This window comes from Diabrotica virgifera, chromosome 10, assembly GCF_917563875.1.
Source record: "Diabrotica virgifera virgifera chromosome 10, PGI_DIABVI_V3a".
Lineage (NCBI taxonomy): Eukaryota > Metazoa > Arthropoda > Insecta > Coleoptera > Chrysomelidae > Diabrotica > Diabrotica virgifera.
This window is the reverse complement of record NC_065452.1, coordinates 9,968,238-9,981,369: the sequence shown is the minus strand read 5'-3', so window position 1 is coordinate 9,981,369 and position 13,132 is coordinate 9,968,238. Positions and strand designations below refer to the sequence as shown.

General features: G+C 32.2%; 1 protein-coding gene across 2 annotated transcripts in view; it reads right to left on the bottom strand.

The window, feature by feature from the left end:
* LOC114334523 (bifunctional arginine demethylase and lysyl-hydroxylase PSR) overlaps positions 1 to 11,263 on the bottom strand; it is a 61,649-nt gene extending 50,386 nt beyond the window's left edge. For both annotated transcript variants that reach the window (XM_028284584.2, XM_028284583.2), the window contains exon 1: positions 11,054 to 11,263. In XM_028284584.2, coding sequence (XP_028140385.1) covers positions 11,054 to 11,123 — 70 coding nt within the window. In that variant the 5' untranslated portion in view covers positions 11,124 to 11,263. The remainder of the gene's footprint in view (positions 1 to 11,053) is intronic.
* Between the last annotated feature and the right edge of the window lie 1,869 nt (positions 11,264 to 13,132).

Here is a 13,132-nt window from a genome sequence, read left to right as displayed (position 1 = left end):
CTAAATTTGTCAGTTTTCGAGATATTTTCATTTTTCAGAGCAAGTTATTAATTAGGGTGTTCTATTTAAAATTACTGTGAAAATAATGTACTTGCGTTTTTACTCACCCTGTATTCGATATACAGAAAATTAGCAATATCAACCATTTTTATAAATTTTGACAATCATCAAAAAAATATGGCACCAATAAACCATTGCTGTTGTGCTTATTTTTATTTATACAGGGAGCTGAACTTATTACGATTTTCATAGAACATTGGTTATAACTTTGTAAATACCCTGTATAACATAACAATCCTTTATATTTTTGTGATTGGGAAGTTAAGATTTCGAGTATAAAATAAAATATGGGGTGTTCCATTTAAAAAAACAAAAGTTTGGTCTGCCACTATGTTATCGAACACCCTGTAACATTCTAACTAATTTTGTAATGTGAAGCGCAAAGTTAGCTACAATTTTTGTTATTCACTTTTATTGCTATCTATTACTATAGCGGATCTACTAAGCTTTTTCACACTAATCATTCACCCTGATTTTGTGTTTACCTGTACAGGTGTGCTGCGCAGTAATGAACACAACCTGTATGAGCAGCCAGATAGCTGGTACAGTGTTCGAGGAAGCATAGCGAACAATATATGAAAGAATCAGCCGTCTTAAAATGATTTCTCGAAAACGTTGCTAGCTCTTAGACCATTATTATCATAAAAAAACGAACATGCGAAAAATTTATCCAAAAAATTAAACCACACATGGCTGCTCAGGGCACAAAATTCGTACTCGCCTTTGCAATGATGTGGATGTTAGAAGTTAAGGATCCTCAAGCTTTGAAGAAGCTGAGGGGGGGGGGGAGTTCTAATTGCAGTACGCTCAACTATCCCTAGTAGACTTCTGGAATCTTTTCCAGGTACAGAACAAATATATGTGGCTGTAGGCAGTACTAATTTTCCGCTTATTGTGGGTGCGCTTTATTTTCCTCCTAAATCTGCTTTAGAAAAATATATCTCTTTCAATTACAGTATCGATAATCTTTCAAATACATTTCCCACCTCTCATTTCTGTATTGCAGGGGACTTCAACCTACACTGTTCTTGGTCTCATGATAATTTTTGTTCTACAGCAATTCCTGCTCCAGGCATTCCTTTAATCGAAGAAGATGCTATAAATGTTATGAATCATATATATTCCTATCAAAATCTTTTTCAACGCAATAACATCTATAATCTATAATAATGTAAACTCATTACTTGATCTAGTTTTGGTTCATGATGAAAATTGCATTGTCGCAGAAGCTGATGAGGGATTAGTTGACCCCGATAGTTTCCACCCTCCTTTATGCTTTAATTTAAACCGCGGAGATGTTTTAACTGATGAAATGAAAGCTGAAGGCTTTTTCTACGACTTTAAATCAGCAAATTTTCAAGGTATTTCTGATTACTTAGACACAACATACTGGGATGAAATTTTCAGAGACAAAAGTTTAGATGATATGGTTAATATACTTTATGATGTCTTATATGGCGCTATTGATGTTTATGTACCAATGAAAAAGTTTTATACCGGCAATTTTCCTAAATGGTATACCCGAGAAGAAACTGCATCATTGCTAAAAAGAAAGCGCATAAGAAATTTAAAGTAACCAGGTTACCTCAGAGTATTCGTTGGACAGTGAACAGGTGTGTATCGATATCGATAGCTGTGCCGGTGTCCTTGACTAGTGTTATTAATAAATTTGTGGGTAATTTATTTAAATATAGAAATAGGCCAGTCTACAAGTATAAGGTAGGATCTAAATATTTACTATTATGAGTGACTCGGGGGGTGGTGCTGAACCACCCCAGAGTAATACATCCTCAATGGATACGGAAGAAAAAACATATATAAATTTAAATCATAGGTATAAACCAAATGATTCAGGCCCTTACTATGTTTTTTGTGAGTCGATAGATAAACAGTTGACTCGTTTAACGACAGTCCGCGTCGGTCACTATTTATTTAAGAATCAGTTTTTCAAACATGATGTACAAGACATAAAAGCTGTAGGTAGAAATAAGGTGAAGGTAATCTTTAAAACTTATACTTGCGCAAATTCTCTAGTCGATCACGAGCTTATTAAGAGCAATAAACTTGTCGCGTATATTCCATCATTCTTTGTCCAAAAAAGGGAATAATCAGAGAATGTGATACGTTTTTGGAAGAAAAGTTTATTTTGGAAAATATTGTTTCGGATAAAAAAGTTATCGAAGTAAAAAGGTTGAAAAGGAAAATAATCGATTCTGATAACGAAACAATTCTTGTTCCTCGCCAGATGGTAATATTAACTTTTGAAGGAAATAGCATTCCTAAGACTGTTAAATTAGACTTGGTTAGATTTAATGTTGAACAGTATATATACCCAGTTGTTCAGTGCTTTTTTTGCTTTCGGTTCGGCCATACTGCTCGGCAATGCAAATCAACAACAAATCGTTGCAAAAACTGTAGTCAAATACACGATAATAATGAAACATGTACTAACTCACTATTCTGTTTACATTGCAACTCCTCTGAATACAACTCTCTCTCTAAACAGTGTCCTACATTTAAACATCAATACAAAATAAAATCAATCATGGCTTTTGAAAATACTACTTTTAAAGAGGCAGAAGCCATAGCTAATAATCCGTCATATGCCAAGATAACTACAAATAATAGATTCGATATTTTAAATACTATAGAAAATTTTCCCTCCTTAACTCCCAATGTCCATGAAGGCTCAAATCAAAATCAATCATATGTACCTGCTTTTAAAAGATCAGGAAACAAGCGTAAAGCTGTCTCTCCTACTGCGACCGAGAAACCTCCAACTTTTCCAAGATCTCACAAAACTAAAAATACCATATCCCAACCCATAATCCCCAATCCCTACCGGGACGAGTTTATGGCTTACAAAGAAAAAATAGAATGTAAAATAATTAATGAAATCCCAGCTTTGATAGAAAATATTATCAAGAAAATTAACCCTAAAATATTTTTACCTAATTTACAAAAAAATACAAAGGAAGAAATTGAAAAAATGTTAGGCAACCTAATAAATACTGAAAGTGATGGGGAATAATAGGACGTTTAGCATACTTCAGTGGAACTGTCAATCTATAAATAAACATAAACCTAGTTTACTTAGTTATCTTGAAAACAATGTAGTTGATGTCATTTTACTTAATGAAACATGGCTTTCTCAAAATAAAAATTTTGCTTTAACAGGTTATTACATTGTCAGAACTGATAGACCTGATGGTTTTGGTGGTGTAGCCATCCTCATATCAAATAATCTTTGTTTTACTGAGGTTAAAGTAACTAAAAACTTTAATAAAGGTATTGAAACGTGTGCAGTTTTTATAGAACAAATAAAACTAGTAGTTGTTTGCATTTATAAACCTCCTAAAGTAATAGTTACTTGTAGAGATTGGGAAAAACTTTTTAGTCAATTTAGCGGTAAGGTTTTTGTTGGTGGGGATTTCAATGGACACCACAGTAGGTGGGGTTCCTTGAAAGATTCCGCTCAGGGTAAGTGTATAGTGGACGCATTAGATAACGGTAATTTAGTTTTGCTAAACGACGGTAGACCGACCAAAGTAACAAGACCCAATGAACTTCTATCAATGGTGGATCTGTCCCTCGTTACATCCAATCTAATTGGATACACTACATGGGATCCTGTCCCTGATACCCTGGGTTCAACTCACTTACCTATACTAATCAATATTGATCTTGAATATCAACCATGCACAATAATTCCTTCCTCTAAATGGAAAGAGTCTTCGGCAAACTGGAATATCTTTAAATATCATATAGAAAAAATATTGGCTGAAAATATATTTGATAATATCACTTCTGAGGATCGTTTTGACTTCCTTTTAAAGACAATTGACGATGCTGCCTCATATTCTATGAATATCAAAAACTCTTTTCAGCCAAAAACTAGAACTCCAGTCTGGTGGGATAATGAATGTAAAGATATGATAAATTCTCGGAAACTTGCATACAAAAATTACAAAAAAGTATCGAATTTTGAAAACTATATTAAATATAAACATATTCAAGCCAAAAGTAAACTTTTGTTTACAAACAAACAAAAAAATTCATGGATTAACTTTGTCAATACTTTAAACAAAAACACTCCCATCAGTAAAATTTGGAATTTTGTTAATAAACTAGCGAATAAAAATTATCACTCAAGAAGATATCCTCTATCAAATGAACTAATAGAACAGTTACTCGACAAATTTGCTCCGCCATATGTTGATCTTCCTATTCAGAATAACAGTCAAACTTATAAATACAATATTTTCGAGAAAAGTTTTGATATGGAAGAATTTGAGGCTGCACTCAAGTCTTCTAATTCCTCAGCTCCGGGGCGCGATCAAATTACTTATAACATTATATATGAATTACCTCTTATAGGTAAACAAAGTCTACTAACAGTTTTCAACGATTGGCTTTTCAATGGAAAATATGTAGATCATATGAAAGAAATAGTTATCTGTTTAATTCTCAAACCTAATAAAGATAAAACACTCTCCTCTTCTTATAGACCGATATCACTAATGTCTTGCATATGTAAGACATTCGAAAGACTGATTAAGACTAGGTTAGAATGGCTTATAGAACATTATAGTATTCTCCCAAGTACACAATATGGATTTAGGTCTGGTGTTGGAACACTTGATGCAATATCACATTTAGTCACAGACGTTCAAATGACGTTTTCCAGAAACAACTATCTTGCTTGTTTGTTTTTAGACCTAAAAGGGGCATATGATTCTGTTGATTTAACCATGTTGCATAAAAAACTTTATGATATGGGATTACCTCAAAATATAGCTTCTAATATTGTTCATCTTTATAATAATCGTGTTATATATATTAAAGATCGTTTAAACCAACTACATGGTACTAGAATAGCTCATACAGGTCTACCACAAGGATCAGTTTTAAGCCCGCTATTGTTCAACATATTTTCAGCAAGTATTCATGGCATTTTTGATAATTCAATTAATTGCATTCAATACGCCGATGACATATGCATCTATACAGAGCGTAACTCGTATACTGATTGCATGGAGGCTCTGGACTTCATCATGCATAAGGTTAATAATTGGGTAACAAATCATGCGCTGACCATTTCCCCTGACAAATCAGCCATAATGATATTCACTAGACATAGGATTCGTACGCCTGACAAAATAAAACTGTCTGGATATGATATACCTATTGTCAAAGAATACAAATATCTTGGCATTCTTCTTGATCCGAAACTTTTATGGTCAAAACATGTTAAATATATAAAAAGCAGAAGTGAAAAAGATATTAATATCCTTAAATGTGTCACTAATCGTAGATGGGGTGCTGACCCTAAAGTTGCACTGGTGTTTTACAGAGCCTACGTGCGATCTATTGTAGACTATGGTTGCATTCTGTATGGTGCTGCCAGTAAAACACATTTATTGACTGTAGACCGCATTCAGTTCAAATGTCTAAGAATATGCTTGGGCACTATGAAGTCTACTCCTAGCCCTGTTCTACTTGCTGAAAGTAACGAAATGCCTCTTCAAAATCGTCGAGAAATGATGGCAATTAAACATATTTTGAAGTTAAGATTAAACAATAATAATCTACTTAGACAACTGTATGAGTTATCAACTGAAAATCTTTCAAATAATTATTGGCGCATAAAAAATTCTCCCCCACTTGCTGATGCTTTCTTAGAAACCTACGATTATTCTAACATCTATGGTAGGGAAAAAAGATTACCAATATATAGAGGTGATTTTCAGGTAATGTTAAATAAACCAAAAGTCATTATACCAAAGTTCACAGAATCTACAGAAATAAATTCTGTCTTACTTAAATCCATATTGAGTGACTATAATGATCACGTTATAATGTATACTGATGGTTCCAAAAAAGAGGATGGTGCCACAGGCTGTGCAGTTTACATTCCACATAAAAGCGAATCCTTGAAAATTAAACTTCCATCACATTGTTCAATATATACCGCTGAAGCGGTAGCAATAGAAAAAGCGTTAGATTGGTTAAATTCACACAAATTAAATAAAGCAGTTATATTATCAGATTCATTATCGGTCATTAAAGAATTAAACTCAAATATGACACAACATAAAAGAAATAGTATTCTGTGTGCCATCAAAAATAAAATATATAATAAAGATATTACAGTTATTTGGGTAAAAAGTCATACCGGCATCAAGGGAAATGTAATGGTGGACCAGCTTGCTAAAGATGCTACCCATGCTGGATTATATTTACCTATATTCACACTGGATGACTTACAGCTACATTATAATAACACAACTTTAATAAAATGGAAAGAAAAATGGAAAAAAATAGCAGCGAACTCAAATAATCAGTACTATACTATCCACCCTACCTTACCACAAGATATTTCCTATATTTTTAAATACGCAATGTCGAAGAAGACTACAGCGACAATAACTCGTCTGAAAACTAATCACGGCGCATTCCCAGCTCACTTAGCTAAGTTAAATATTATCCCTTCTGGGTTATGCTTATGTGATAATATATCACAGTGCGCAGTGTGACATCAACCATATTCTTTTCAAGTGCGGTAAACATAAGTCTGAAACAGATCAGCTCTATTTAAAATTAACAGATCTTAAAATTCAGACTCCCATAAACATCACCCATTTACTTTCTTTAGACAGTAGAGAAATATTTGAGCTAATATGTAACTTTCTTTTTAAAGTTGGATATATTATTTAAAAACCAATAACCTTTACTACCATTCTGTGGCTAAAGGACTAGCTTCCAAGCCAACTCTTCAAACACACACACACACAGGTTACCTCAAGACTATAATGAATTTTCTAGATTAAGGTCGATATGCAAATCCTTATCAGGTCAAGCATACAATCAGTTTGTAGCAAACGTTGAACATACACTTCCCAGTGACGTTAAAAGCTTCTGGAGGTTCGTAAATTCTAAAAGGAACAATAATAGCATTCCGAACACTTTAAACCATAATGGCTAAACCAGTTCCGATGGTCCTACCATAGCCAAGATCTTTGCTCAGTACTTTGCTGCAGTGTATAGTGGGGACGAATGTCCTATTCCAAATAGTGCCAGGGCTAACACTAGTTTCAACATTACTGATTGTGACTTATCTATTTCAGAGGTATATACCAAATTATCCCAGCTAAACATACATAAGGGTCCAGGGCCTGATGGATCCCACCCAAGTTACTAAAATACTGTAGTTTTAATCTTGCTCGTCCCTTATTCTTTATTTTTCAAAAATCATTACAAACAAGTGAATTCCCTCCCATTTGGAAAGTTAGTTTTATATCACCGATATTCAAGAATGGCGATAGAAGCAGGGTTCAGAGCTACAGACCTATTAGTATCCTTAATACTGTTCGAGAGTTTAATATGTGACAAAATTAAGCCTACTATACAAAATGTAATCATTGAACAACAGTATGGTTTTGTTATGGGGATCAACTGAAATGTACTTGTTAAATTATACCTCCTTCTTAAATGAAGCATTGGAAAGCAGACAACAGGTAGATGCGATTTATACAGATTTTTCCAAGGCATTCGGTAGGGTCAACCATACGTTATTGTTACATAAGATCGAACAGTTAGGTTTCTCTGATCCTCTGCTTAGTTGGATTCGAAATGATCTATTAGATAGAAGACAGATAGCTTGTATTAAGAATTATTTCTCTAATGAAATTATAGTTAAATCGGGGGTACCTCAAGGCTCCCACTTAGGACCTATCCTTTTTAATTTATTTATAAATGACATAAATAAAAGTTTCAATTTTGCTCAATTTCTTCTATTTGCTGATGACCTTAAATTATTTCACATAATTACCTCTGATTTGGATCACTACAATTTGCAATCAGATCTTAAAGGTCTTGTGGAATGGTGCTCACTTAATGGTATGGACTTAAATGCAAACCAATGCCTTGCTATAACTTTTACTCGACTAAGAAACTTTGAGAATAATTCTTACTATATACAAGACACTAGGTTACAATTAGTTGACTCAGTTATAGATCTGGGTGTTATTCTTGACACTAACTTGAATTTCAACCTACACATTAATAGTATGGTTTCTAAGTCATTAAAGATGCTTGGTTTTGTTAAAAGATGTAGCTATGACTTTACGACTGGTCGTTCTTTAAAACTTCTTTATTGTTCTTTGGTTAGACCACATTTAGATTATGCATCATGTGTTTGGTCACCTCAATATAATTGTCACATTAATAAAATCGAACAAGTTCAGCGTATATTCTTACGTTATTATGCTTATAAGATGCATCTCACTGGTCAAAGTTATGAGTCTTTACTGCAAATTATTCGACTTGACTCATTACAGAGTAGTCGTCAACATAAAGATCTTTGCTTCTTATACATATAACTTAATTCATCGTCATAAATTCTGTATCTTACTCTTAAATAAAACTGGTCTACGTGTACCTTCAAGAACCACCCGTTCTGTGACCACCTTCCACAAAGTCATTAACCGTACAAACTATGGTTCAAGTTCCTATCTCTGTAAAACTATTAAATTAGCAAACACATTGTCTCCACATATTGATTTCTTTATGAACGACTTTACTGCGTTTTCCACACAATTACATTTATATTTTACTTAATGTTCTAATTTCAAGACTGATTTGTCAATTACTGTTATTGTCTTTGTTCTAAGATAAGTTGTATTTGTCAATTGCAAAATGTTTTAGATATTTAGAGCAAGTAATTTTATTTATTTATTATTGTTTGTTATGTATTTACCAATTTTGTACCTACTAGATCTTATTTTGAATTATTTTTCTAATTCGTGTGACATTTTAATTGTATCATGTACTGATGGACTTCCGTCCATCAATAAATAATAAATAAAATAAATATCAACAAAAATAAAGTCCCTGAGATCAGCGTCTACATTCACCGGTATTTTAAACCTTCCGAACTATAATTGCCATAGTCTTACTACTAAGAACAAGCGCCAGTGGCATATCATCAGTAATTTAACACGACTGGTCAAATTATAAAAATATATAAAAATAATAAAATATTCTCATTAAAGATTCAAGAGATATCACAACCGCGGATAAGTGAAACTGTGGTTGATGAGTCCACGGATAATGAGGGATTACTGTACATATTGCCTGGTGAGAACAAGAGTGGCGAAACTTCAAAATTAACATTTAGAGATAATCTTATTTGAAGTTTTGATGAAACTGCTAAATAGTATAACCTACTAATAGGTAATCATTTTGCAAAATTTTTCTAATAATATGCTTTCTAGGTATTTAAACCAATTAGAAGAAGTAATTTTATTATTTAAAGGAAAGATAAACATTGAATTTATTTTAGATTTTTTTTGCGTTATGTCATTATTGCATTATCGATGATGTTTAATACTATGCTACAACAGTTTGGTTTTTGCATCAAATAACATATTTTATTGTACAAACCAAAAACTTATTCACAAAATGAAACTGAAGTACAATAGAAGTACATAGAAAAATAACAAAATAAGATCTTAAGTAATGATTATTAACATTATCTCTGTTAAGAAGAAAACAATAAACATGATAAAAAATGAAAAGTAAGCAGAAGAACTATGAATAGTAAAATAAAATTCATTGTTTCATTTATGTTTCATATTTCAAGGTACTGAAGAACTGATTGTAGGCAGAAGGAATTGATTTATTTTGTAAGAGACTTTGCAAGTTATCAAACTTCTTTTTAGAAATGGATATTGGTTCTCGATAGAGTGGAACCAAAGAATACTGATCCAAAGTGTATAGTAGCTTTCTTGATTTTCTATTTCTAAGTAAGACCCGTTGAAATTGACTTTCTGTGTAAGAAGTTGTTAAAAAAAAACACACACTATTGCACATTGCACTACCATTTTTAAAGATAATAGTTCAATGTTCAAATATGTGGAAGCACAGCGTAATTGAAGATTTGCCTGTGTTGATATAAAGTTTTGTTACGTTCCCAAAGAAGACAATTTAAGAACTGGCATTTCGTCGTTAATACATCAAAATATTTGACAAATTCACAATACCCTAAAGACATGTAGTAATAAGGAAATTAAATAATTGTTCGCCGATATTGCACATAAAAGAGGGCATATTTAGATATCGGTTGATGGACTTACTCAAAAACGTTGATTTTCAGATTTCACCACTATTGTTCTCACTAGGCGATATGTTAATAAGGAATTATTTTGAAGATTTATTTCGTTTGAAACAGAAACCTGAATTTGTTAATATCTTTTATAAAAGGTCCTTATATTAAACCTTAATAAAATCGGAATATGTAACCAAATATTAAAGAAAGAGTTAAATCAAGGTAATGATATACTATTTGTGTACTTGCTTTATTGGTAATCACATGCCTGGCAACTAAATAAATAATATCTGTGGTGCTAAGGCAAAACCCGATATGTCAAAAAATGTGATTTTGCAGCAGATGAGTTTAAAAATTCACGGCGTCGTTGTAATAGTGGATATTTCGGAAACTAATTTTATCATACGGGTTACATGGTTGCGTTTAGCCATGTAGGGTTTTGTCATCATATTCTTTATCGCTCAATGTACATATTGGCATTAAAAACGAAAAATCGATAATTTTTTATGTATCGGGTTTTGCCTTAGTAGCACAGATATAAACCTTACATTTTTATTTAATCGACAGAAAACTCCTAACTAATGTGGTCCTCAACAGTATATATCTTGTATCCATTTTATGTTATTAGAAAAACAAGTACAATTTGAAATTCTGTTCTTGGAATTTGGTTCATTTGTAAGAAAGGGGGTTGTATAGAAGTGGTAATATTTTATTTGAATACATACATAATACACAATTAGTTATCTACATTGTTTATTTTAATTTTTCGTGATATCTTGAGAACCTAGCACTACCTGTGATTTTTTAAAAGTTCAGTATATTCACAATACTTTCAAAAGTTTTTAAATTTTATAGGTTAGGATTTTAAAAACTGTTTATTCTCACCTGGTCTAGCTCGTTTCTTTACTTCTTTAATTCGTTTTCGTGCTCTGTGTGCGAATTCATGTTCGTCCATTACTTTGTAAAAAATAATTTAGAACAAGTAATATTTTTCAGCATATAAAGTCACATTGACACTTTTTATTCCCGAGACCGAGAATGTTGTAAATTAAATAAAATGAACACACTACAAAAATGTCACAAATGAAATGAATCTTTGACAGCATTTATTGACAGTTTATTAGCAGATGCATAGCCACCTTTACTTAACAAGCCATGAAGTTGAAACTTGGCAACATCTATTGGTAGACCGATTAATTCTGACAGTTCTCATGTGTTTTTAAATAATTTTCACTGTATACAGAGAAACTGAAATAGGTATTTTACAATATTTCGTGCTCCAAATTACAAAGAACATTAAAAGGTATGTTATTAAGATGATTTTAGTTCAATATAATATATTTTTATATAAACTTGCGTGCATATAGAAATCCGTCAACTTAAAAAATTTGTCATTTTTAATGTCTCATATTTCCTAAACCTGTTGGCAGATTTAAGTGATTTTTTTAATATGTTATTAGCCTAATTCTTTAACAATACCACTGTAATAATATTGTTGCTAACCAGTTCAATTTTTATGTTGTACATGGCGTTTATAAAATACTGAAATTAAAACCCAACTATAGACTCCGGTTTTCTTAACATTCTGTTTTTTGATTAATTCGTTTATATTTAACAACTAGATTTGTTATTTATCAATTCAGGGCGTTTCTAAATAAGTCCGACAAACTTTAAGGGGAAAGGAACAAAATGCAAAATTTTGACGCCTGTATTTTAAATATAATCATTTTTTTCGAATTCTGAGAAAACTAATAAGTATTTTTGAAAAACTTAAACGCAGAATAAAAGATTACTTTATTACCGAGGCCGAAAGTCCCTTAGAATGAATAAAAAGTTTTTTTTAATGACATATTTGAAACTAAAAATCACACTAAATTTTCTTAGTTTTTCACCCCTGTAAAGGCCCCGTCTCACCATCAAATAATTGACAGTTATTTGATCAAACTTGACAGTCAAACTTGACTAGTGACACAAACTATACATACTAACTGTCACTTTGTGTCACTAACTGTCAAGTTTGATCAAATAACTGTCAATTATTTGATGGTGAGACGGGGCCTTAAGTTATTAAAATAAACATAGAAGTTTGCAAGGACTTTGGGCCCTCGGTCCTAACGTAATCTTTCACTCTGTGTTTAAATTTTTGAAAAATACTTATTAGTTTTCTCAGGATTTGAAATAAATGAATCCCGTTTATATTCTTGTTATTGGTTTTTTTGAAGTTATACTTCTTTACGGGCGTAATGACGGTGAAATTTTATATGGGAAAACCTAGCGACCGGGCGCATGCGCATTATAACTTTGTTCTGATTGGATGTTCAAATGACATGACAAAAATTATCCAATATGGCAGCTGTGGCACAGCTGTGGGACTGTGTTTGGTTATAATGTATGCTTGTTGCGTTTTAAAATTTGTAGGAAGAGAAACAACAAACAAAAAGTTAGTTAATGGTTATACTGCCTTTTTAAATAGTTTTCATATTATATTTTTGGACTTATTTACATAGAAGAGATGATTGTTGCATGCCAATGTGAAAGCTCATCAAACTGTGCCTAGTATGAGTGCCGCAGATCTCGCTTATTCAAAGCTAAAGAATCTTTCACTGGTAAGTGTTATAAATAGTTGATCAAATTTTGTTATGATATTTGACCATAGCCACTTTGCACGACGCAAGTGATTGCGAAATTTATTAGTCGTTATACGGGCTCCGATACCTACCTTGAACCTACCAAAATACATAAGTAGTATGTAATACTTTTATTTACATAATTTGATTCTTCTTACTCTATGTTTTGTTGTATTTTTTCAATTCTAAATCATTTCAATTCAAAATCAAAATAATTCGATTTACATAAGTTAAAAATGTCAAAAGGGTAATGTGTTTAGTTAGACGATCTTCGCACGTAATGACAAGCTGCCTCTGTGGCGAAATTTTAATACGAGTGAAAACGCAAATACCAGCC